The sequence below is a fragment of the Pinus tabuliformis genome, chromosome 9 (genome assembly GCF_031772625.1).
Source record: "Pinus tabuliformis cultivar Carrire ecotype Pingquan chromosome 9, CPIR1, whole genome shotgun sequence".
NCBI classification, from domain to species: domain Eukaryota; kingdom Viridiplantae; phylum Streptophyta; class Pinopsida; order Pinales; family Pinaceae; genus Pinus; species Pinus tabuliformis.
Window position 1 is genome coordinate 111,398,361 of NC_142307.1, and position 22,209 is coordinate 111,420,569.

At 40.0% G+C, this 22,209-nt stretch overlaps 1 protein-coding gene across 1 annotated transcript; it reads right to left on the reverse strand.

The window, feature by feature from the left end:
* Positions 1-5,235: 5,235 nt before the first annotated feature.
* On the reverse strand, positions 5,236-5,766 carry LOC149147329 (uncharacterized). Its single transcript, XM_089441798.1, has one exon. The coding sequence runs from the start codon at positions 5,764-5,766 to the stop codon at positions 5,236-5,238; it is 531 nt and encodes a 176-aa protein (XP_089297924.1).
* Positions 5,767-22,209: the final 16,443 nt, after the last annotated feature.

The following is a 22,209-nucleotide window of genomic DNA, read 5'->3' on the forward strand; positions in this document are numbered from 1 at the left end:
TTATGTCCCTCTTCATGAGCAGAACAATTCCCTTTTGCATCATTTCCCAAAAATCTTTTGTTTATCCCAGTTTACAAGACCAGCGCTAATGACGCATGTCCTCCTCGTGTTGATATGCAGGGTTTACAACTATCCCTAGTGCCGATCGGATCGACTAAGCCCTTTCTTAGTTGCACCGATCCTCTTTTGGATTTTTTTATAAATATGGAGCTGAAGCTTCCAGCTCTAGAAGCTTCGTAACAAAAGTTTGGTAAATGGTTAGGCTGGATGGAGTCGAGGAGATCAGTTTGGGCTCCTTTCCCCTATTAGGATGGAACTAATCCAAGAGATAAGGCCTTCTCCCATGAGAATAGGAACCATCTCCCTTCCATCCCAGCTATATAAACCTCTCTTTTTTCCAAGCAGAGGTTAGATTTTAGTCTTAATTAAGTTCTGGCTAAGGTTTTGATTTTGGAATAGTCAACAAGCTACCCATAGTTTGTAGCTTTCTAGTTTGTGTTTAAGGGAGAATTGTGAGTTTGGTTTGGTGTGAAGACTAAAGGGAAGAGCCTTGAGACTACCATTGTTGAGGCTATCCATGAGGTGCTAGCAAAAGTGTGGGAACCCGGATATGTCGGAGGAGAACAACAATGTCAAGACATCGGTTGTAATCTCTTCTTGAACTAATATAGATGTGACTATCGATTGATTTCCTACATGAAATGTCATCTCACATATTTATGGCTTAATGTTTCTTGACTTGTTAAGTTGGCTGAATACAATATTGTATGTTATTACGTTTGTTGTTTGTTGTTGTTTTCTTGTTTCAGGTGTGTGAAGGAAGTAAAAGAAAGATAGCTGCAGTGAGGAAGCAGGATCATCACCAAGTGGAATAACATTCTAAGAGGTAGGCTCTCTTAATTGATTCTGGCCTAAGGAAATCTTCAATAGATTGTCCGTTTGTAACTAGACCCGCTCTCTCGGTCTAGAGGAATTGTTTGTGTCTGCACTTAGAATTTACCTGCATTACAAATTGGCAACTCAGCTTGGGATTCTATACTTCTGTTTGATTGATTGTAATTTCATGGTTTTGTGTGAACTTTTCCAGTATCACCATTTCCCTCTAGTGTTCTGTGCTTTGCCTGGTTTACTACTCTGAGTCTGAAATTTACAGTAGCAAGTATGGTTTTTACCTGATTTTTTTTTTAATTTTTTCCATTGAATCCTCGGTCAACGCTGTTTTTTCTAAAACAGTCACTCTGATTGAATCGAGTTTCCCCAAAATAGTTGCGTGGACCCCCTCTAGCACTTGTTTTTCAGTTAGGCAGTTGCACCAATGCCTGTAGGTGGAGATTAGGGTTTACCCCATATCTCAACCAGTGTGTCTTGCTCTCTTGATTTCTACCTCTTAGCTTGTTTTAGGCTATTTCTCCCTGACTGGAAAGCTTGATTTGGCTTGGTTTATGTGCTTGCTAGCTTGCTTTTTTTTGCTTTATTTATTGAGTCTTTGGATGGTTAGTGGCTGTAGGACATCTAGCTTGTCATCCATCCCACTGATTGTGAACTCAGTGAGTCAAGTTGTTAGTAAATTTACTCCTTGCATTTTGTTTGTAGTCCTCTTATTGCTTTGATATCCATCATTCAAGTTTGAAAAGTTTCATTTGATTGTTTAAACGTCTCTTTTCTAGCATATATCACATTGCTTGTCTTGTTTTTGGTAGAGTCATTGCATCATTAGTGTGGAAGAAGTTCTTTTTGTGTCTTTTCATCTGTTTCCAAATTTATTTTCTCGAAAAAAATTTCATTGAAGTGTTTTACAAAAAAATCATTTTTGTCATTTCATGAAAAGTATACAATTCTAGTTTGCTGCATCAATGTGTTGCATTAGTTAGCATCATTGAAGACTAGAGTTGCATTTGCATTTGAAAGGAAAAAGAATTCTCTTTACCTTTGAAAAGACTGCTTGAAGTGCACTTGTTAGGAACATAGGAAATGGGAAGAGTTTTTTCATTATTTTGTTCTCAAAAAGTGAAGTAATGAAAAAATAATTTTGTTTACAGTTGCTTGGTTTTTTGCATTTGATTGTGTTTTCTACCGTCTCTAGTGTAAACAATTCATCAAATTGAAGAGTCTTGTCTTATTTAGGTCCATACAGGATTTTTTGAGTCACATTGCTAAGGCCCTAAAACCAAGACATAATTCAAGATAAACTTTAAAATGAACTCAATTAACCTAAGGTGCATTTGAAACCTAAATATCACATCTAGAAGGTATAGGCTAGAGACGTTTTCTGGCATCTTTAAACCTAGCAGTTGTCATTCGCTTCGGCACTAGACAACACTAGTACATATTTCGGCTCCTCGTACCATCAAGTATATAAAGGGAGACGCCACTAGGTTGCAATCCTTTATCGATAGGAAGCCGAGTCTACTACCTTGTAAATGTGATACACCGAACACAACATTCGGGGAGATCATGTTCCCGTATTTCTCGATTCACCGAGAGGTATTCTGCAGTTCATGGTTACCTGGTAATCCTTTTTACCTAGATCATCCTGAGTAGTCATTTGATCTTTTTGACTCTTTAAGCTTAAAAGATCATCTGAGCACTTGTCCTTTCAAGCTCGCTTCAAATCGAAAGTGATAGAGTCACCTTTGCTTCTTTCTCAACTCTTAAAACATGAAAGAGCACCAGTTTGTTTATGCATCTTAAAAAATTGTTTCCCACGATCTCATAACATCCCTGTTAGTCTTTTCTAGACCAAATCGTGAGTATTCCTTTTAAAGCACATTTAAATCCTTGGAATTTATCTCTTTATTCCTATTATTTGAGGCAAAGCCATCATGGTTGAATCGTCTGGTTCACCTAGTTCCTCTTCCTCTCCTCCATCTGAAAGATTGTCTGAGGAACCATTTTCAAAATTACCGTAGTCACTTGAAGACCAAGGTGTTGAATTTGGAATTGTTCTCAGCATTCAACCTTTGTTATCGCGTCCTCCACCTCCCTCAGATACTGGGTCACTTTCTGATATTGGCATGAAATCTTCGGATAATCTTATCCAGACTCCCGAGAGTTAGCCAACCCCTGACAATCAGCTTGAACTAGTTGTTTATCCTACGAATCATGTTGGACACCTAATCCTCAATGGGTTAGTGTGGAAGCTAAATAGAGAAAAGGAGTCCAAGATACCTTGGGATGTGAAACCCAATGGTCACATAATGTACTATAAATGTATATCTCTTGTTAATAAAAATCATACTATCATGTTTTATCTTTCATATTGTTCTTGCTACCCATGTGTGTTTAACATGGTATCAGAGCGGGCGAATTCTGGCCCTGCTCATATTTGAGTCACTGTTTGCTTGTGGCCTTTTGTTGTGTTTCTCTCACCAGACCTATGCATTGACCATTAATTTTATGTGGGTCATGAACTCTCGGTGCAGTGATATTGCTGGTTGATTAATTCATGTGCTGGTGTTGAATTCGTTGTATATATTTGTGCTGGCATATGTATAATTTTTGGTGCGTTGAATGAATACCACAATGTGGTGTATGGAAAGCATTGAAATAGTGTGAGGCAGATGCATTTGTCCATATTTAAATATGCAGCGTATGCCTTGGACTGTGGAATGTGGTTATAAATATGACCTCTGCTATGTGTTGAAGGCCGTGCAAAAACGTTGAGAGTTAAAAGTCCTGGCGCGTTGGCTCTGCCATCCCTGACATTCCTGACCTCTGAAATCCGCAGGTCTCTATTTTTGGTCTCTGGCTGTCCCGTCTGTCCATAAATGTTTGCTGTTCATAAATGTTTGCTCTCTGTCTGCCAGAAGGTGACTGTTTGTTGTCCAACTGTTAAACGTTTGTTGTCCAACTATTAAACGTTTTCTCTCTGAACATAAATTGAATTAGAGCCTGGGCGCCCAAAGCTTGTCAGCGCTACCCATCCTCACTGGATTAAAAGTTGTCAGATCTGCAACTTATATTTCATATGACTTCTGTATTTTCCATTATGAACGCTAAGCTAATTCGGCAACCTGAATTGTCTTAATTATGATCAAAGCCTAAATTTTCTTAATTATATATGCTTGAACTGTGCATAACAATGCCCCTCAAACCTGCCATCACTCAAACCTGTCACTCTATCATTGTTTAACCCTAACGCTCCACTACTAGTGACTGAAACTCTAACGCTCCTTTGCAACTCCTAGTGCAATTTCTCTGCAATGTCCACTGTCCTTCTATTACTCGAGTGTTAAAAAAAGATCAATTAAAATGTACACACTAGGGAGGAGGAAGTGAGTAATGAGTTCCATATTGTTATTCCTGTTATGAGTATTTACATTAGTTCGCCATTTCCTGGTCGTATTCTTCCAACTATCAAAGAAAGTTGTGTCTGTGATGATATTTCTACCATTGATGGTGCTTTATCGCGTGGAGCTTGTTATTGCTCCTTGCAGCTCACAGGATTAGAGTAAACAAAATAACCATTCATCTGCCAAGAAATATCGAAATACTTGGCTTCAAAAAGGATCTACATATAAGCCTGAAAGAGAATACCCGAGGGTCTCCCTGGCCTTGAATCTGTAGAGGACTTTGTTGCAGAAATGATCTAATGTGTGTCCCCCACATATTGAATGCATGTTTGATTAAAACTCTACATTGAATCGTGGGAATGGTACGGTGAATTTCCTTGGTTCATTGGATGGATATATTGAGTTGAGCGGCCAGTAATATAATGTGCATTGAGATGGTGAATCTAGTTGGGGGCAAGAACCATGGAGCCAAAGATTCACACCCAGGTCCAAGATTCGGTTACTGCTGCTAAGTCGATTTCCTCTCATTCTGCCACAAAAGATAGCTAAAAAGGAGGACGAGTTTGAAGAATATACAAGGGGATGAGTTCTGGTTGCCAGGGGAATGATTTGCTTGTGCCAAGAGAGATATTGTTTGAAATGGAAGAAACTGCGCCTGTCTCACTGCTTTGGAGAGTGTAATTGGTTGCTAAAATATCTCCGTTAACCAATACATGAAAAGAAGATTGCACAGGTAAAATCCTGGAAAAATAGGCAATTACAAGGTAATTTTCCTCCTCGTCAAGTTGGAAGTTGTAAGATAAGGTATCTGTTCGGACCAATATCCTTGCTGATTGAAGCACGACATCAGGAGGGATCTCTGGAACTACAGAACTATTTATCTTCACTAGTATATCAAACCCCACAGTGAGGTGGCTTGGTGAAAAGTTTTGATCAACATCGGTTATGGTTTCCGCCACTCGAATGTCAACTTAGAATGTTTGTTGAGTTCCTGACGTAGATCTGGATAAATCCTGAACCAATCACCTAACATTCGGTGCACGTAGGCTCGAATCATTCGCCATGGAACTGGATACTTCTCGCAAAGATCAATGTATTCCAACACCAGAGTTGCCTGATTGAATGGATTTTTAAGTTCATGTTCATTATGCTTCACTCTCTCATATTTTTCTAGCACCTCTTCTGCCTGGGAGCTTGAATTATCTTCCCAGTCTACCATTAATCGATACCCTGCAAAAAGTGCAGGATTTTCCAGTATGGATTCAGTTGACAAAACTCCATCTGCACCAGTCTCTCTTAAACAATCATAGACATCTTCTAAATATCTTATATTTCCATTTGCCAAAACAGGAATTCTAACAGCCTTCTTGACAGCATTAATTACAGCCCAATCTGCTCTAACGCTTTTCCCGTCTTTCTGATCCCTGGTGCGTCCATGAACAGCAAGAAGTGAGCATCCTGCAGCCTCAAGCATTTTGGCATATGCTATAGTGTCATCAAGGGAAGGAAACATTTGAATCTTACAGGATACATGCACAGATAAGTTAGAAGCCAGATTTTTAACTTGTAGCAGACTCTCTACAAGTTGAATTTGTTATACAAGTGGCTGGGTCAGGTTCCTTTTCAATTTATGCACTGTATTTCTTGAATAGATGACTGTGTAAAGCTTGCATCCTTGCTGATATATATTTCTGATTATTCATAATGGAGAAACAAGTATTTTATTTGTTGTAGCATTTGAGTCACATCGTTTGGGAATGCACAATATACTTTTCCTTGTATATGAACGCAACCAACCATTGTTGTGTGTGGATTTGGAGAATAAGTAGAGTTAAGATCTAGCTTTTGATTCATTCCTCAAGGAATAATCTCATTTGATTGTTGTAGTTTTCTGAGGGAACAAACTTTGAGAATACCTTGTAGTGACATTGGTTCATAGTTGGCTTAAAGTGTAAGTTTAACATTGGAGAAAATGGCTAGAATCAATGAAGTATTAGAGTTCCTCAAAACTTTGATATTGTCTACTACTCATGATACATTAAAAGTCAGCAAAGTTTCTCTCACAGACATTTAGGTTTGTCTACAAAATGCACAGGAAAAGATCGATTTTTTGCAGCTTGAATCTCAGCTATAGCAAGAAGAATTAAAATAGAGGAGTCACTCTGAACATGTTTATGTTCAGAACATTGAGACTAAAACCCATCAACAACAAGTCTATAATGTTACAGTTCATTCAGATAAAGAAGCGAGGTTACATACAGACGCAGAGGTTCGGCTTGCACTTCCCAAGCCCATCATCAGACCTTGGGAAGAGCTTGTCCACAATAAGTATAGAACTGGTCTTGGGTATGACAAGGATTTGTCCTTTCATATTCCAGACTACGCCAAGCCCATTCAGTTTCAGAGTGCTAGATTCATTCATGACAGTTCACCTACTCCTCATGACAGTTCACCTCCAGCAGTTCTAGACTCTGCCCCTCTTCCACAACAACAACAACAACAACAACAGATTGTGAAATGCCAACACTGTGACCGAGTTGGCCATTTGAAAGATCACTGTTTTGATCTTCATCCATGTAAGCACTATCATAAAACCAGTTATTCTTTACACAGATGCTTCAGAAATAAACATTCTGCAAGAACAAAGATTCATCTTGGATGGATCACTTCTTGGCAATGGGCATCAACAGCCAAGAAGATATTCCAAACACATGTCAGAACTTGTTCCAGAGTATTGAATAGTATTGCAATTGATTTTTCTCCATCATCTCACCTTGTATCTGATAGGGGGGGAAATGATGGTCATCTACAAGCTTCAAAGCCACATCAAGCGAGCCTGAGCCACAACCTACCACACTAGTTTTAGAGTTGTAGCCAGAGACAAAGATGCCCCTGAGCATGCCTTCAGTTCGTAATCTGGGACACTTCCTCTAGCAGAAGACTTTAGCTTCTTTCCAGTTTCGAAAGAATTCGAGGAACAAAATTGAGAACACTTCCTCTAGCAGAAGACTCCAGCTTCTTGCCAGTTTTGGAAGAGTTCCAGGAATTGCATTAAGCATTCCAGAGTTGTTGGTCATCCTTAAACCATCACAGGTTGAGACTTCCCTTTTCAGGTTGAAGTTCTCCCTTTTATGCGGGGTGAGACATCCCTTTCATGGTTGAAGGTTTCCCTCTTCAAAGCAATCAGAGCACTTCCTCTAGCAGAACAATTTAGCTTTTTGCCAGTTTTGGAAGAGTTCCAGGAGCTACATTAAGCGTTCAGAGTTGGTGGTAATCCTTAAACCACCACCCTTTATACCAACATTTCAGAGAGCACATTCAGCCTAGTGCTGCCATGCATTTTTTTCACATTTTGTATTACAGCTCTCTTCTTGGACTCATACATAACCCTTCGGATTAGGGGGGAATGTTGGACACGTAATCCTCAATGGGTTAGTCTAGAAGCCAAATAGACAAAAGCAGTCCAAGAGACCTTGGGATGTGAAACCCAACGGTCACATAATGTACTATAAATGTATATATCTTGTTAATAAAAATCATACTCTCATGTTTTATCTTTCATATTGTTCTTGCTACCCATTTGTGTTTAACAAATCCTTTGTTCGAACTTGTTGTGATATCACTGTAGTGTCCATACAGTTTGTACGATCAGTCAATTATTCCTTTGGATTTATCCCCTTGAACATCTTCAGTCATTCATCATTGCTTGTTTCCACCCATGGAACTAGAAGGTGAATTTCTAGTCTCCTCTCAGGGTCACTCGAAGGTTTCCACTCCACACACTGTCAAGGAGGAAGAAGATCAGTTTCCTCCTGAAGGTTTCCCTTTCACTGGAAGCCTTCCCATTAGTGTTTATCAAAAATTACCTCCTAATTATGTGACTTTAGCACAGTTGGTCTTAGGTACACCTAATGCCTCTTCGCTTTATCATAATCATGTTTGGGCACTGGTGTGATGCCTACCATGGGTCCTTTCATTCTGAATCTGACCCTCCAAAAGACGTTGATTTTTGTAGTTACTTAAATCCGGTGCAGCCCACCATTCTGAACCCTCTTGTCTCTTCAGTCCAAGTCACGTGTTCGGCGCAACCGATGGTCTCGAGTCCTGTCTCTATTAGTCCTTCGGTCCCTCCATTAAGTGCATAGGTTGTGCCACCACCTGGGGGGAAGAATCCAAAAGTCTCTATGGAGTCGGGCACAACTAATATGAGTAACTCACATGTTCACATGGTTGGGGTGAACCAGCCTTCTTCTGGTGTTATTCAAAACCCTGTTGATCCGGCTAGATTAGGCAATGTCCAGTACCAACAGGTCCAAAATCCCGTTGGTCCGTATGGGTCAAGAAATTTCCAGTATCAGCAGCCTTATGAGGCTCAGGTTTAGTACCAAACTCATTATGTTCCATATGGTTCCCAAGGAATGGTAAATCCACCTTACATCCTTCAGCCTGGGTAGTATGTTCAACCTGGTTTGACCACTATTCCCAGTGGCTATGGCCAGATACAGTTCAGAAATTTTCAAGGTTTCAATCCGGGAACTGTCCAAGTACCCTTGCAGCAGCAAGGAAAACCTCTGTAGCAACAAGGGCCACCTTCGCTACAGCAAGGGCCATCCATACAGTAGCAGGGTCTAATGATGTAGTAGCAAGGACCATTGCAACAGCCGCAGGGACAACCGTCGTAGCAGTTGTAGCAAACCATGCAGTCGTAAATGCAGTATGTTTAACAAACCTCCTAACCTATGTCTTCGCAAAGCCAACCTCTATAGCTGCAAGGATAGCTTTTGCAGTGCAAGGTCAACCCTCGCAATAGCAAGGCCAACCCAGGTAGCAACAACCCTTATATACATATCAACTAGGTCAACCTTTGCAAGGACAAGGTCAGGGTCACGTCCTGCAGCAGCAGGCCCCAAATCCTCATATCCAAGGGGAACAATTCAAAATCCTCATACCTAAGGATAACAGGTCCAAAATCCTTATGTCCATGGCCAACAGGTTCAAAACCCGTATGCCCATGGACATCAGGTGCAAAACCCATATATCCAGGATCAACAGGCTCAACAACCTTTTAACCCATATGTTGGTCATCAACAAGCTATGGCTGGACAATTTCAAGGCTTTCAAGGTAAAAATCCTCCCTACGGGAAAGGTAAACTAGAGTGGGGGGAAAATAAAATGCCATATGGATAGAACCATCCACTACGGGGACAATATCCTTACCAGCAGGGATGGGCTCCTCTAGTTGGATCCGCTTATCAACCTCCAATGCCTTTCAATACTCAATTTATGTTCTTGGCTACACTAGAGTTTCTAGAAGTGTCTCGACTCATGAATGATCCAATTCTTCATTCACCCTACTGGTCTTCGATCCCATCCAAGATCTCGAGCGATTGTCCAAAGTTCAATGGGAAAGCAAAGGAAGATCCTCAAGCCCATGTGATGACATATCACCTCTTGTGCTCTTCGAATTCTTACGTTGACGATTCTATTCGTCTTCATATTTTCCAACGAACTCTCACAGGAACTGCAGCCATGTGGTACATCGAACTTCCTCGAAGTACTTATTATGACTTTAACTCTTTATCCATGGATTTCCTCACACATTTCCAATTTCCGGTTCACTATGAAACCGACATCTATTTACTTACATCGCTCAAGAAAAATATTGCGACCCACATCTCCGATCACATTCATGAATGGAGACATAGGCGTCGCCTGATGAAATTCAATATTATTGATTAGTTATTGACCGAATAGTTTACCAAATCATTCATTGTTCCAATTGCTCATGATATCGCTATGGGTGGGTGCGTCACGAAGGAGCAAGCCATTGCTCATGCCCATTACTTAGATATTTTTTACTCTCAATCTCACACTTTGTATGAGTTATTACCTGATGCTCTAAGGCCATCATCTGATCCAACGGAATCGAAGTCACATGCTACACCTCCTGTTGATGGAATAATTGGTTCAGTATCCTAGGCCCCTGCAAAATATTCTTCCAAATAGAAGTCGACCTCAAACACTACTTCCAATAGTCCCTCTCAGAATCCACCTGGCCCTGGTAAAACCTCAGAGGTCCACGCTATTCAGTCTACCATAGCAGACAAATCCTCAAAAGGTAAGAAGAAAGGCAAATGCAATGCTAAAGCCGATGCCCTAAACAAAGGTCCTCCTAAGTCATCTACTGGTGATGCTTCCCAATGGAAGCCTAAGTATGCGTGCCTCATTTGTGAGGAGCATCACTATACTAAGGATTGTCCCAGATGACCCAAAGTTAGTCATTTGCTCAAAGCGACCTCAACTGTCCTAAAAGAGCCATTTCTGTCCCAGCAGACCCAAATGGTAGACCAACCTCAATCATCTACTTCCTCAGGTTCACAATTTTTTATGATAAGTATGCCCATTAATGTGGCTACTAGATCAAAATATTATCAAACTCTCCCGACAACAGGGAAAGAAAAAGAAGCTGCCCCTTCTTCTTTTGCCCACACTCTCAAAAGGAGCACCAGTGTGCTTGTCATACGAAACATTGTCCCCTCCCCGAGTTTTTCCCAATTGCCCATTCTTGCAATGGGGTTGTCATTTGACTCGTAACCCTCCCTCCCCCAAGGGGCATGGGGGTAAAGCCTTATATGAGTTCTACTCTATTATTTGGCCGAGTTGATGCTTACTCATCATGTCAATGGTAAAGCTCTGATGTTCATTTGTGTTGATTGATTACCCGAGTCCCAGCATGGACTCTCTCAAAAAGTACTATGCTTAGGTCATCTTGCATGGTTACTTTCGTACAATAAGTGTGTCATTCATTTTTGTGTAGTGTGGTTTGGTGTGTTGTTTTGCAAGAAACTTTCCTGCTTATTATGTTTTTTCCTACTTTGCAGATGTCGATGTCTCGTCACATTGGTTTCACTGATGGTGCTTTCTGAAGTACTCAAAACCTATCATTCATAGCATGGGCCATTTATGACCCCCATGGTGAGTTGATTGATCTTCAAGGAATTTGTCTAGGTCAAACAACTAATAAAATTGTTGAGTATAGCGCAATTATCGAAATGTTGTCAGAAGCTATTGCTCTTAGCATCTGAGATTTGGTTGTGAACCTTGATTCACATCTTGTTGTTCTTTAACTCAATGGGCAATATTCTGTCAGAAACCCTTAGATATTGAGAATTTATCTACATATTTGTCTATTGGAGAGAAATTTTGATTACATCACGTATCATCATATTCCTAGACATATGAATACATTGACAGATGCATTAGCTAATTATGTGTTGGATAGACATTTGCGAAACATGTAAAAATAAAAAACAAATCATTTGTATCATAGTAAGCAGGAAAATATAGAATGTATATACGTCAATAATGTTTGTCATACATCAAAGCCTCAAAAAATAATATGTGTGTTCAAAATACATCGGTGGCTTGCAGGCCTAAAAAATATGGAATGCTAGACCTATCCACTAAAAAACATGATGCTCATGATAGCATGTAAATTCTTGAACTATGTGAGTCAGCAGTCAATGGATCCGATCTGACACCCCCACCATATGCCTCTAGTACAGGTGTGGGACATCACCCATCTGAGCGTACTCTAGGATCCCATGGTTCAAACCCTCAAGATTTCGTGCAATCTCCTCATTGTTGTTGCTCCCCTCCTGATAAGGAGTGACATCAAACTGCTGAGCGACGCACCTGGAAATTTGGGACATCCTAGCAGGGTGTTCTGGTCCAACATCTGCATTCATAAAATTGAAGTGTCATGAACACATATATGGAAAAAATAGTAAAAACGTCAAAAACTAAAATATTGTTTGTTTTTACCTCCATCATCAAAATCCTCTCCTTCTAGGAGTGGCATATCTGGATCTCTGTGGAAGTCGTTACCATTGTAGGGCTAATCATCCACTATGTTCAACTGTCGCCATAGCCATGAGAAGAAGGCAGGTTTGTAGGACATCTGTTGCCCCCCGGTAACCCTGGGCATCAACTCACTCCAATAGACCATCCATGGGTCTCGTGGCATCGATGGATCCACCTCAGTCAGCTGGTATTGGAACAATGGAACCCGCTCCAAGAAGAAGGTCACCAACACAGATCCAAAGCAAAACTTCTTCAGGACTCTTTAAAGATCCTACTTTGATGGGTATCTTTCCACTCCCACCTCCTCATGTTGCCTCTGTTAACATATTTTGGTCAAGTCTGATCCTTGGGTCATTCCGTCCCTGGATATTGTTGACACATGGGGCAAGGTAATGCCATTAAGTCCCGCCAAAATCAATTATGTGGATATTGTTTCAGCCTCACCTTTGGTATCCTCTGCTCATCCTATTTCAAGTTCATCTATCGACGTGTTTTCTCAATCCCCGCGGCTTCGTTCTGGCCCGACGGTCATGTCTATGTGTCTTGAGACGTTCTCTTCTCTGCTGCCTATTGACATGTCCATTTCGCTTGCGATTGTCAAGTTCTTTCAACTGAGGGCCCCTTTATCCCTTCATGGATTCAAGATTTTTCCCCCTCCCCGAGTTTTTCCCAATTGCCCATTCTTGCAATGGGGTTGTCATCTGACTCGTAACCCTCCCTTGCCCAAGGGGCATGGGGGCAAAGCCTTATATGAGTTCTACTCTATTATTTAGCTGAGTCAATGCTTACTCATCATGTCAACAGTAAAACTCCAGTGTTCATCTGTGTTGATTGATTACCCAAGTCCCAACATGGACTCTCTCAAAAAGTACTATGCTTAGGTCATCTTGCATGGTTATTTTTGTACAATAAGTGTGTCATTCATTTTTGTGCAGTGTGGTTTGGTGTGTTGTTTTGCAAGCAACTTTCCTGCTTATTATGTTTTTGCCTGCTTTGCATATGTTGATGTTTCCTCACATCGGTTTCACTGATGGTGCTTGCTGAATTACTCGGAACTTATCATCCGTAGCATGGGCCATTTATGACCCCCATGGTGAGTTGATTGATATTCAAGGAAGTTGTCTAGTTCAAACAACTAATAAAATCGCTGAGTATAGTGCAGTTATCGAATTGTTGTCAGAACCTATCACTCTTGGCATCCATATTTGGTTGTCAACCTTGATTCACAGCTTGTCATTCTTCAACTCAATGTGAAATATTCCGTCAGAAACCCTTAGATATTGAGAATGTATCTACGTATTCATCTATTGGAGAGAAATTTTGATTATATCACGTATCATCATATTCCTAGACATATGAATACATTGACAAATGCATTAGATAATTATGTGCTAGATAGACATTTGTGAAACATGTAAAAAAAAAAAAAAATAATAAATAAATAAAAAATAAATAAAATAAAATAAAAAAATTGTATCATTGTAAGCAGGAAAATATAGCATATATATATGTGTGTGTGTCAATAATGTTTGTCATACATCAAAGCCTCAAAAAATAATATGTGTGTCCAAAATACATCGGTGGTTCGCAGGCCTTATACTTCCATGGCTCGTAGGCCACAAAAATATGGAATGCTAGACCTATGCACTAAACATCATGATGCTCATGATAGCATGTAACCGCTCAGACTACGCAAGTCAGCAATCGACATATCCGATCTGACACCCCCACCGTATGCCTATGGTACTCGTGTGGGACATCACCCATCCAAGCATATTCTGGGATCCCATGCGTCAAACCCTTGAGATTCCGCAAAATCTCTCCTCGTTGTCGCTCCCCTCCTAATAAGGAGCGACATCAAACTCTCGAGTGATGCGCCCGGAAATTGGGGACATCTCAGCAGGGCATTCTAGTCCAACATTTGCATTCATAAAATCAAAGTGTCATGAACACATATATTTCAAAAACAGTAAAAACATCGAAAACTAAGAAATTTTTTGTTTTTACCTCCATCATCAAAATCCTCTCCTTCTAGGAGCGGCATATCTGGATCTCCGCGAAATTCAGTACCACTATAGGGCCAATCCTCCACTATGATCAGCTGTCGTTGTGGCCATGAGAAGAAGGTGGGCTTGTAGGACATCTATTGGCCCCCCATAACCCTGGGCATACACTCTCTCTAACGGACCATCTGTGGGTCTCGTGGCATTGATGGACCCACCTCAATCAGCTGGTATTGGAATAGTGGAACCTGCTCCAAGAAGAAGGTCACTAGCATAGAGCCAAAGCAAAATTGCTTCAAGTTTCCCGCCTTAGCTTTTGATAGCTAGTGCTTCATGTTGATTTTCATAGATTTTGCCCAGTTAAAAATAGTGGGTGTTGTGCACTTGATATCATATAGAACTTTGACTTGTTAGTGTCATGTGGCACTTGGGACCCAGCCACTCTATTGATGGCCAACAGTAACACTCTCAACACAAGATCCCGAACAGTCGTGATCTCAATCTTGCCACTCTTGGATTTGAGATATTCTGGGTAATGTTCAGAAAATAACATGGAAAAACTTTCCCCAATCAGCCTAGACCCATATAGGTTGACTGGTTCCCCTCTCCGGGACAATCCCGTGATGAAATAAATATCTAAAGTCTCCAACTCTAGCTCTTGGTCACCAATGATAAAAACTTCCTAATTTATGTCCCAGAGAGTAATCAGGTACTGTAGTAGCTCAAGTTGAGCCCACATCCCTGGTGTGAGAAAGAACTTGAGGATCCCACAGTTCCTCAAATCCAAGCAATTTTGATCAGCTATGGCTTGGGTATCGATATCTTCATGCTCTCTTTCTTTCCAATCCGCCATTTTCGTCGATTTTCTTCCTGCAAAAACCATTCAATCAAGTAACAATCATTTTTTGACAGAGGAATTTGGATTCAAATGGTCAAATTGAGCAAAAAAAATGTAATTTTTTTGTTGATGACGTCAACATGACTATTTTAAAAATAGTGGCATTGACAGTGTGGTTGGCAGTTTTAGCCACCCCCGATCGATGCGATTCCATGCCCGAAAATTGCGCCAACCGAGGACAATTTTATTTTGCTAAAAGCTCCCCATGAAACCCAAAAAATGGATAAAAATAGAAAAATACAGTATGAAAATGGAGCTTAAGGTCTTGCTTCTTATTTGCACCTGACAACTCAGTGAATGATCTCCTGGATTTTCTATGATCTACTCCAGAAAAATTAGGGCACAAAAGGGTAAAAAGCTCTTCACACAAAGTTAAAATGGTAAAAAGTAAAAAGTAATTACTTTCTCCCCTTTTTATTCATTTTTATGAAAATATTAGGGTTTTTAAAGCATGTTTGACCTATTTTACCTCAGAAATACATAATGCATTTACCTTTCTTGTGTACCGACAGGTGACGGATTGTTAACGATGGTGATCGAGTCACCTTTAAGCTCTTTTCTGACTTGTAAAAGATGAAAAGGTCGTCGAGTATTTTCCCTTTTGACTCGTTAAAGAAAATAAAATGGGAGGTATGCTTTCATCTCTTTTCCGACCTTATAAACACAAAAATATTGTCGAGCTCTTGTCGTTTTGAACTCATTAAAGGATGTGAAATGTCGTTTACCCAGTATACGTTTACCCCTTTTCGGGTTGGGATAAACTATTTATGAAAAAGCTACTCCTTGACTGAAATGGTCAAGTAGTTCTCTCAAGTATTGGTTTCTACCTTTTCAGGCTTGAGAGACACAAATGTACGAAAAGGGACCATGTGGAGTTTTCTTTTCTGTGTCTTTTTAAAACTCTCTAAACATGAAAAATATACCAAGTTAGACCTTTGTCGGACTCGTTAAAACATTAAACAACAATGGATTTGTCACCATGATGAACATGAGCTTCTCCTTACTAGGGCTCATTAAACTTACTAGGTTGGATTCGTCTGAAGGATGAACTTATAGTGCAAGCATATGCTATCCCCTTCAAGCTTGCGATAAAAAATAATTGGGGTACCTGCTAGAAATGGTGGGGCGAATTTTGAAATTCAATCAATCTTTTGGCAACTCACTCTTGAACATGACACTATTTGTTTCATATCAGGTTGGATATCCTCCTTTTCATCATTGACCTTCCTGGGTTGGGCCGCTCATTTTTTTCCTTCCATTTGATCTCTGCCACATCATCATGACCACCGATCCTATGCATCCCAAAGCTACCAAACTCCAAAATCATTTCGTCGATATGTTCAAGAGTTAGTCCCTCTGTAGTTACACTTACTCCTGATCCTCTGTATCATCTGAAATCATTTTCATCCCTTTGTCTCATGTCGATGATGTGGGATACATCATGGCCTTCCTTCGACATGATTGCTTCTTATTGACTTCAGCTCATTATCTAGGAAGCTGTCCGAGAGAATCCCTTGCAGTACCTTAGAGCTTGCATGCCATAATGGCAATTTCTTCACACTTGACGAAAAGTTCACATCATTGGCTTTCGATCGGGTGATTTCACGGGTGTTTGACATTAGTTCCTTTCTTCACATTCCGAGAATTGTGCTGCCAGTACCTTGAGAGCCATTGTAATTATTGGTGGTTTCTCTAGTGCTTGTTAATGGTTCACATCATTGACAGGTAATCAAGAGACTTCCTAGCATGTTCAACTTCAACACATTCATTCACATGTTAGGATTTTTACTTTGATTGGTTCATTTGAAGTGCAAGACCCTGGGCTAAGATTACATTAAGTCCAGGTTGTGGGGCGATGTGACATGATCATGTTGATATACATGTCTCTTTCAGATCGATGGTTGTGACCATACCATGAGTTGTTATATGTGATCCTTCTCATTATTGGATGGCTGTGACCATACCTTTGTTTCATTATGATCTTTTCTGTTGGATGGCTGTGCCCATGCCTTGGATTCATTTACATGATAATTCTCGAGATGGATGCATCCATACCACGATTCATGCATTATTACTCAGAGTTTTCAGTGATGTATATGTATATATTCTTTCTTGCAGGTTCTCCAACGATGAACTCCAGTTCCCTGCATGCACTTTTAAAGCATTTCACTCCTCACTCTAGTTTGGCCTTCATGCTTTAGGGGGCATCTATTACACATCATTTTGTCACTGTCTCTATACTCCCTGTCCACGATCCTAGATGACCTCTAGAGTGTTCTTAACATGATTTCCTATCATGAAGAAACTCCCATTATGTACCCCTTCATGAGTAAAACAATTCCCTTTTGCATCATTTCCCAAAATATTATGTTTATCCCAGTTTACAAGACCGACGCTAATGACCCATTTCCTCCTTGCGCCGATATGAAGGGTTTACAACTATACCTAATTCCGATCGGATCGACTCATTCCTTTCTCAGTCACGCTGATTCTCTTTTGGAAAGTTTTTTAAATATGGATCCGAAGCTTCCAACTCTAGAAGCTTCGTAATAGAAGTCTGGTAAATGGTTAAGCTGGATGCAGTGGAGGAGATCAGTTTGGGCTGCTTTCCCCTATTAGGATGGAACTAATCCAAGAGATAAGGCCTTCTCCCATGAGAAGAGGAACCATATCCCCTTCATCCGAGCTATATAAACCTCTCTTTTTCCCAAGCACAAGTTATCTTTTAGTCCTAATTAAGTTCTGGCTAAGGTTTTGATTTTGGTGTAGTCAGCAAGCTACCCATAGTTTGTAGCTTTCTAGTTTGTGTTTAAGGGAGAATTGTGAGTTTGGTTTGGTGTGAAGAATAAATGGAAGAGACTTGAGACTATCGTCGTCAAGGCTATCCATGAGGTGCTAGAAAAAGTGTGGGAACCCATATATGTTGGAGGAGAACAACAACATGAAGACGTTGGTTGTAATCTATTCTTGAACTAATATAGATGCAACTATCGATTGATTTCCTACATGAAATTTCATCTCACATATTTATGGCTTAGTGTTTCTTGACCTGTTAAGTAGGCTAAATACAATATTGTATGCTATTACGTTTGTTGTTTGCTTGTTTCAGGTTTGTGAAGGAAGGAAATGAAAGATAGCTAAAGCGAGGAAGCAGGATCATCACCAAACGAAATAATGTTCTAAGAGGTAGGCCCTCTTAATTGATTCTGACCTAAGGAAATCTTCCATATATTGTCTATTTGTGACTAGACCCGCTTTCTCAGGCTAGAGGAATTGTTTGTGTCTGCACTTAGAATTTACCCGCATCACACCCCATATCATTGAGATTTAGGCTTAAAATATCACCATTAGATAACGCATACCTGAGTCATGTAACTGCAACTCATGAAAAGGTGAGAGTGATGTTCTTCCTTTGTCTTACATAGAGGTAATTGATTTGACCTAAAACAATTGCACTTGGAGAGCTTGTAAGAGACAACTAGGAGGACAATCTGTCTTTCAATGGACATTTTTCCCTCCATATCATCTTCCATCACCATTTATTATGCATAGAGAAATGATTTTCAAACCAGGCATAATAATCAAGTTTTGTTGTGAAATATCCTATTTGAGGATTCATTGTCTAGAAAATGGTGTTAGTGACATTGTCTCCAAGTGCCATAAAATTCTCGATTGTCTCATATGTAAGTAATATTACAGGACAATTTTGTAGGCTACAATCAAATTTCAAGATTAATATCATGGTGAACTAAGAGCCTAAGCGGGGACAATTTATGCAAATAATTAGGCATCTAACCATCACACTCATCTAATACATGATTATAAACTGCTAGTAAAACATGCATCTCCACTCCACCTTCATGCTCTAATTTTACATGAACTATGGATGCAACCGTAGTTGTCTCCTATCCTTAGTATTGACTACCATAACTGAAACATCAATCCACAGTCATCAGGTCACTTAGTGGTTTGAGGTGCTCACTGTTACAGGGAAAAGTGTCTACACAGAACTGCTTATCCCACTAAGGTGTGGTAGCTACCTTAGAAACAAACAAAGTAAATCTACTTTCGTTTTTCCTTTACGAAATATAGATGAGAGAAGAATAAAGGAGACCAACCTCTGTCTTGCGCTTATCTCCTAGTTCGATTCCTCTCTCTCTTGATAGTCCTTCGCTACTTGCTTCCTTGTATGCCCAGCTTCACAGAGTACCTGTAGGATCAAAGTAGCATAACACTATACAAGAACATGGATCTATAATCATAAAAAATTTAGGATCAGATGTAAATTGACCATACAAATGCATAAAACATAAATGACACAAGAGTATGGAGGAAAACTTGAATAGATTTTATTGATAATCAAGAAAGAGCCAAGGGAGTTACAACCAATTGTTCTGACCCAGCATCATCCTCTCAGCAAGTAAGCCCTTCCTCACCTCATACAAAGCTTAGATCACCCAACACTATGATGTTGTCTCAAGAAACCAACAGCAATTCCTTACAAGATGCAAAATTCCAGCCTCTGGATCTCTGGGATGAGGGATCCATAAATAGATATCTGTAAGGGAGATGAGTCAGCTTGTGATTTGATTAGTGTCTTCCCTCTGATAGTTCTTGCTTCCACTTGGAGATTGATGATCTCTTACTCTTCCTTGGTCGAATTCAGAGAGGCAAGTGTCACAGGAGAAGTTTCTGGAAGATTCCATGCCTCTCCACCTCACGGATTGACACTGCCATTTGTCACTTCTCACCCATTGCACCCCATAGAAGGGCTTTTTGAAATGCAACGCACCCACATAGTGTACTTAGGTGAGATGCAACACACTTTGCCTATGGAGCAGCTGAAATGATCCTATTTTGACCAGTTCTGAGCAGTTTTTCATGGAGAACTTCTGGGAGAAGCTGTAATTAGTTGACCTTGTTCCTTTAGGGGTTAGAACAACACTTTTAGGGACTTAGGAGCCCTTGATTTGTGGACATTTTATGCTTGGGGTTGCAGTGCCCAAAAATGTCTATAACAGTTGCCCCCTAAAGCATGAGGTCGTTAATCTTTTGATGTCGGGTGAAATGCTTTATTATGAGGATCCGAAGTTCTTTCAAGCTGGGAGGAGACCTGTAATAAGATACAATAAAATAAATTATCTTCATAATATTTTCATGATCTAGCTGAGGCGAGCATTCCCATGCTCAGCTTTATAAATTCATTTTCATGTACATAGGACAGACAATCATCTAAGTGTAGACTGATGATTCTGGTAGAGTCATCATCCCTTTGATTGGATGATTATCTGTGAAGCAATGATGTACATTTGATGTCTTTATTTCCCTGAATATATATCGCAGCTCGGATGGATGAAACTAGATCCAAGGTCTTCAATCTCGTTTGATCTTCACTCAAAGTACAAGTCTATCCATGTGAGAGATGTTCTGGAGTCGAACATGGAAAGACATCACCTGATTACCAGCCAATGATGTAAGTTGTTAACAGGCGCGAGAGGAATCACCGATAATGATAATGACCCTCAAGGTAATGTAGTACAATTCATGTGGTGTGAATAAAGGACTTGGCGTCAAACACCACACAAAATCTTTCGGTCGAAGGTCATTGATGTAAACCTGTCGCTGGAAGTGAGAAACTTGCCATTGAGGCATGCAAGCTTCAAAGTACTGAACAAGGTGTTCCTAGATCGACTTCTTGGATAATGAACTGATTTCGATAAGAAGTGATTAGTCATAGGAGGGCCTTAATGAATCTCACATCAATGACACGAAATAGAGCAAATGATTTTAATGGAGGTGAAAACGATATGGTGATATAAGGTTCAGGGTGGTGGTCATGAAAGAATGGAGTGTAAATGTATTGTAGCAGGTGAGACACAGGTGAATTCTCTGAATGACTTCTCTTGAACATATCGGCGACACTGACGTGATGGATTGGTAGCATTAACCCCAAATGTGGATGGTGTGATGGGACCATGGTTATGTGACTGGTGAATGAAACAACCCAACCCGACTTGGATGTGGAGTGAAAGTGTCATGTTCAAGAGCGACTTGCTACCAACAAAGTTTCTTCAAGTTTTCTTCGCAATTTTTCCCCAGTCATTACTGACCAATACCTCTTTATTTTTGTCAAGCTTGAGGAGGATAACATATGCTTGTTCTATAGTTTGCCCTTCAGGCAAACCCATCGTTATGTTTTAATGAGCCTAGCGATAGTGAAACTCGTTCTTGTCTGCTATGGACAAGTTTGTCGCTATTAAGTTTTAACGAGTTTAACGACAAATATAACTCGGTCCTTTTCAATTTTAGAGAGTCTGAAAAGGGACGTAAAGGAAACTCCAAAATTCCTTTTTCGTCATCTAATCCCTTAAGTCCAAAAAAGTATAAAACAATACAGAAGGGATGAATTTTCGATACTTTTAACGAGCCGAACAAAACAAGTGCTCGATCTTTTTGTGTAATAATCCCTCAGGTCCAAAAAGATTAAAATCTAAAGGAGGGATATCACTTCCGGTCCCTTTAACGAGCTGGAGAGGCCAATGGCTCGACAATCTTTTCATATTTTACGAGTCAGTTGAAAAGAGCTTAAAGGAGACTCGTCTTTTGAGGAACGAGTGATAAAATTGGGTAGCAGCTGATTCCAGGTAAGGTTTGGAATTTTCCAATCACGGCAGTGTTACAAGGATGGCTAGTGGGATCACTCTTCACAGTTGTTCCTCAAAAGGGGTAAACAATCAAATGGAGGTGAATGATCGGCCGATACAGAGTGGAGGTGATGATGAGAACACGACTGAGGCTTTAAAGGCTGAAGTACTACATTCACGATTGTTATTTACTGGGAAATAGTTCATTTTTTAATGAGCTTAAATGCAGGGACAAAACATTTGCTCATGACTTATATTTATTTTTTAATGAGCTTGAACTATGTGCTAAAACTGCTCGATTAATCTAGTCGTATAATAAGAATGTATCATATATGAAAACGGCAATTTTTAGAGTTTTGCCCCACATCCTTTTTTTATGAAAGTTAGGAAACGACTAATCCTACGAGTTTAAAGGGTTAAAGGACCTACAAATTTAAAAAAAAAAATAGTCGCTCTTTGCTTGCACGCCAAAAGGTTTGCATGCCCCCAGGTATAAAATAAAGCTTCAA

Coding starts and splice junctions, on each gene's coding strand:
- LOC149147329 (XM_089441798.1), bottom strand. CDS start 5,766: ATGCTTGAGGCTGCAGGATGCTCACTTCTTGCTGTTCATGGACGCACC.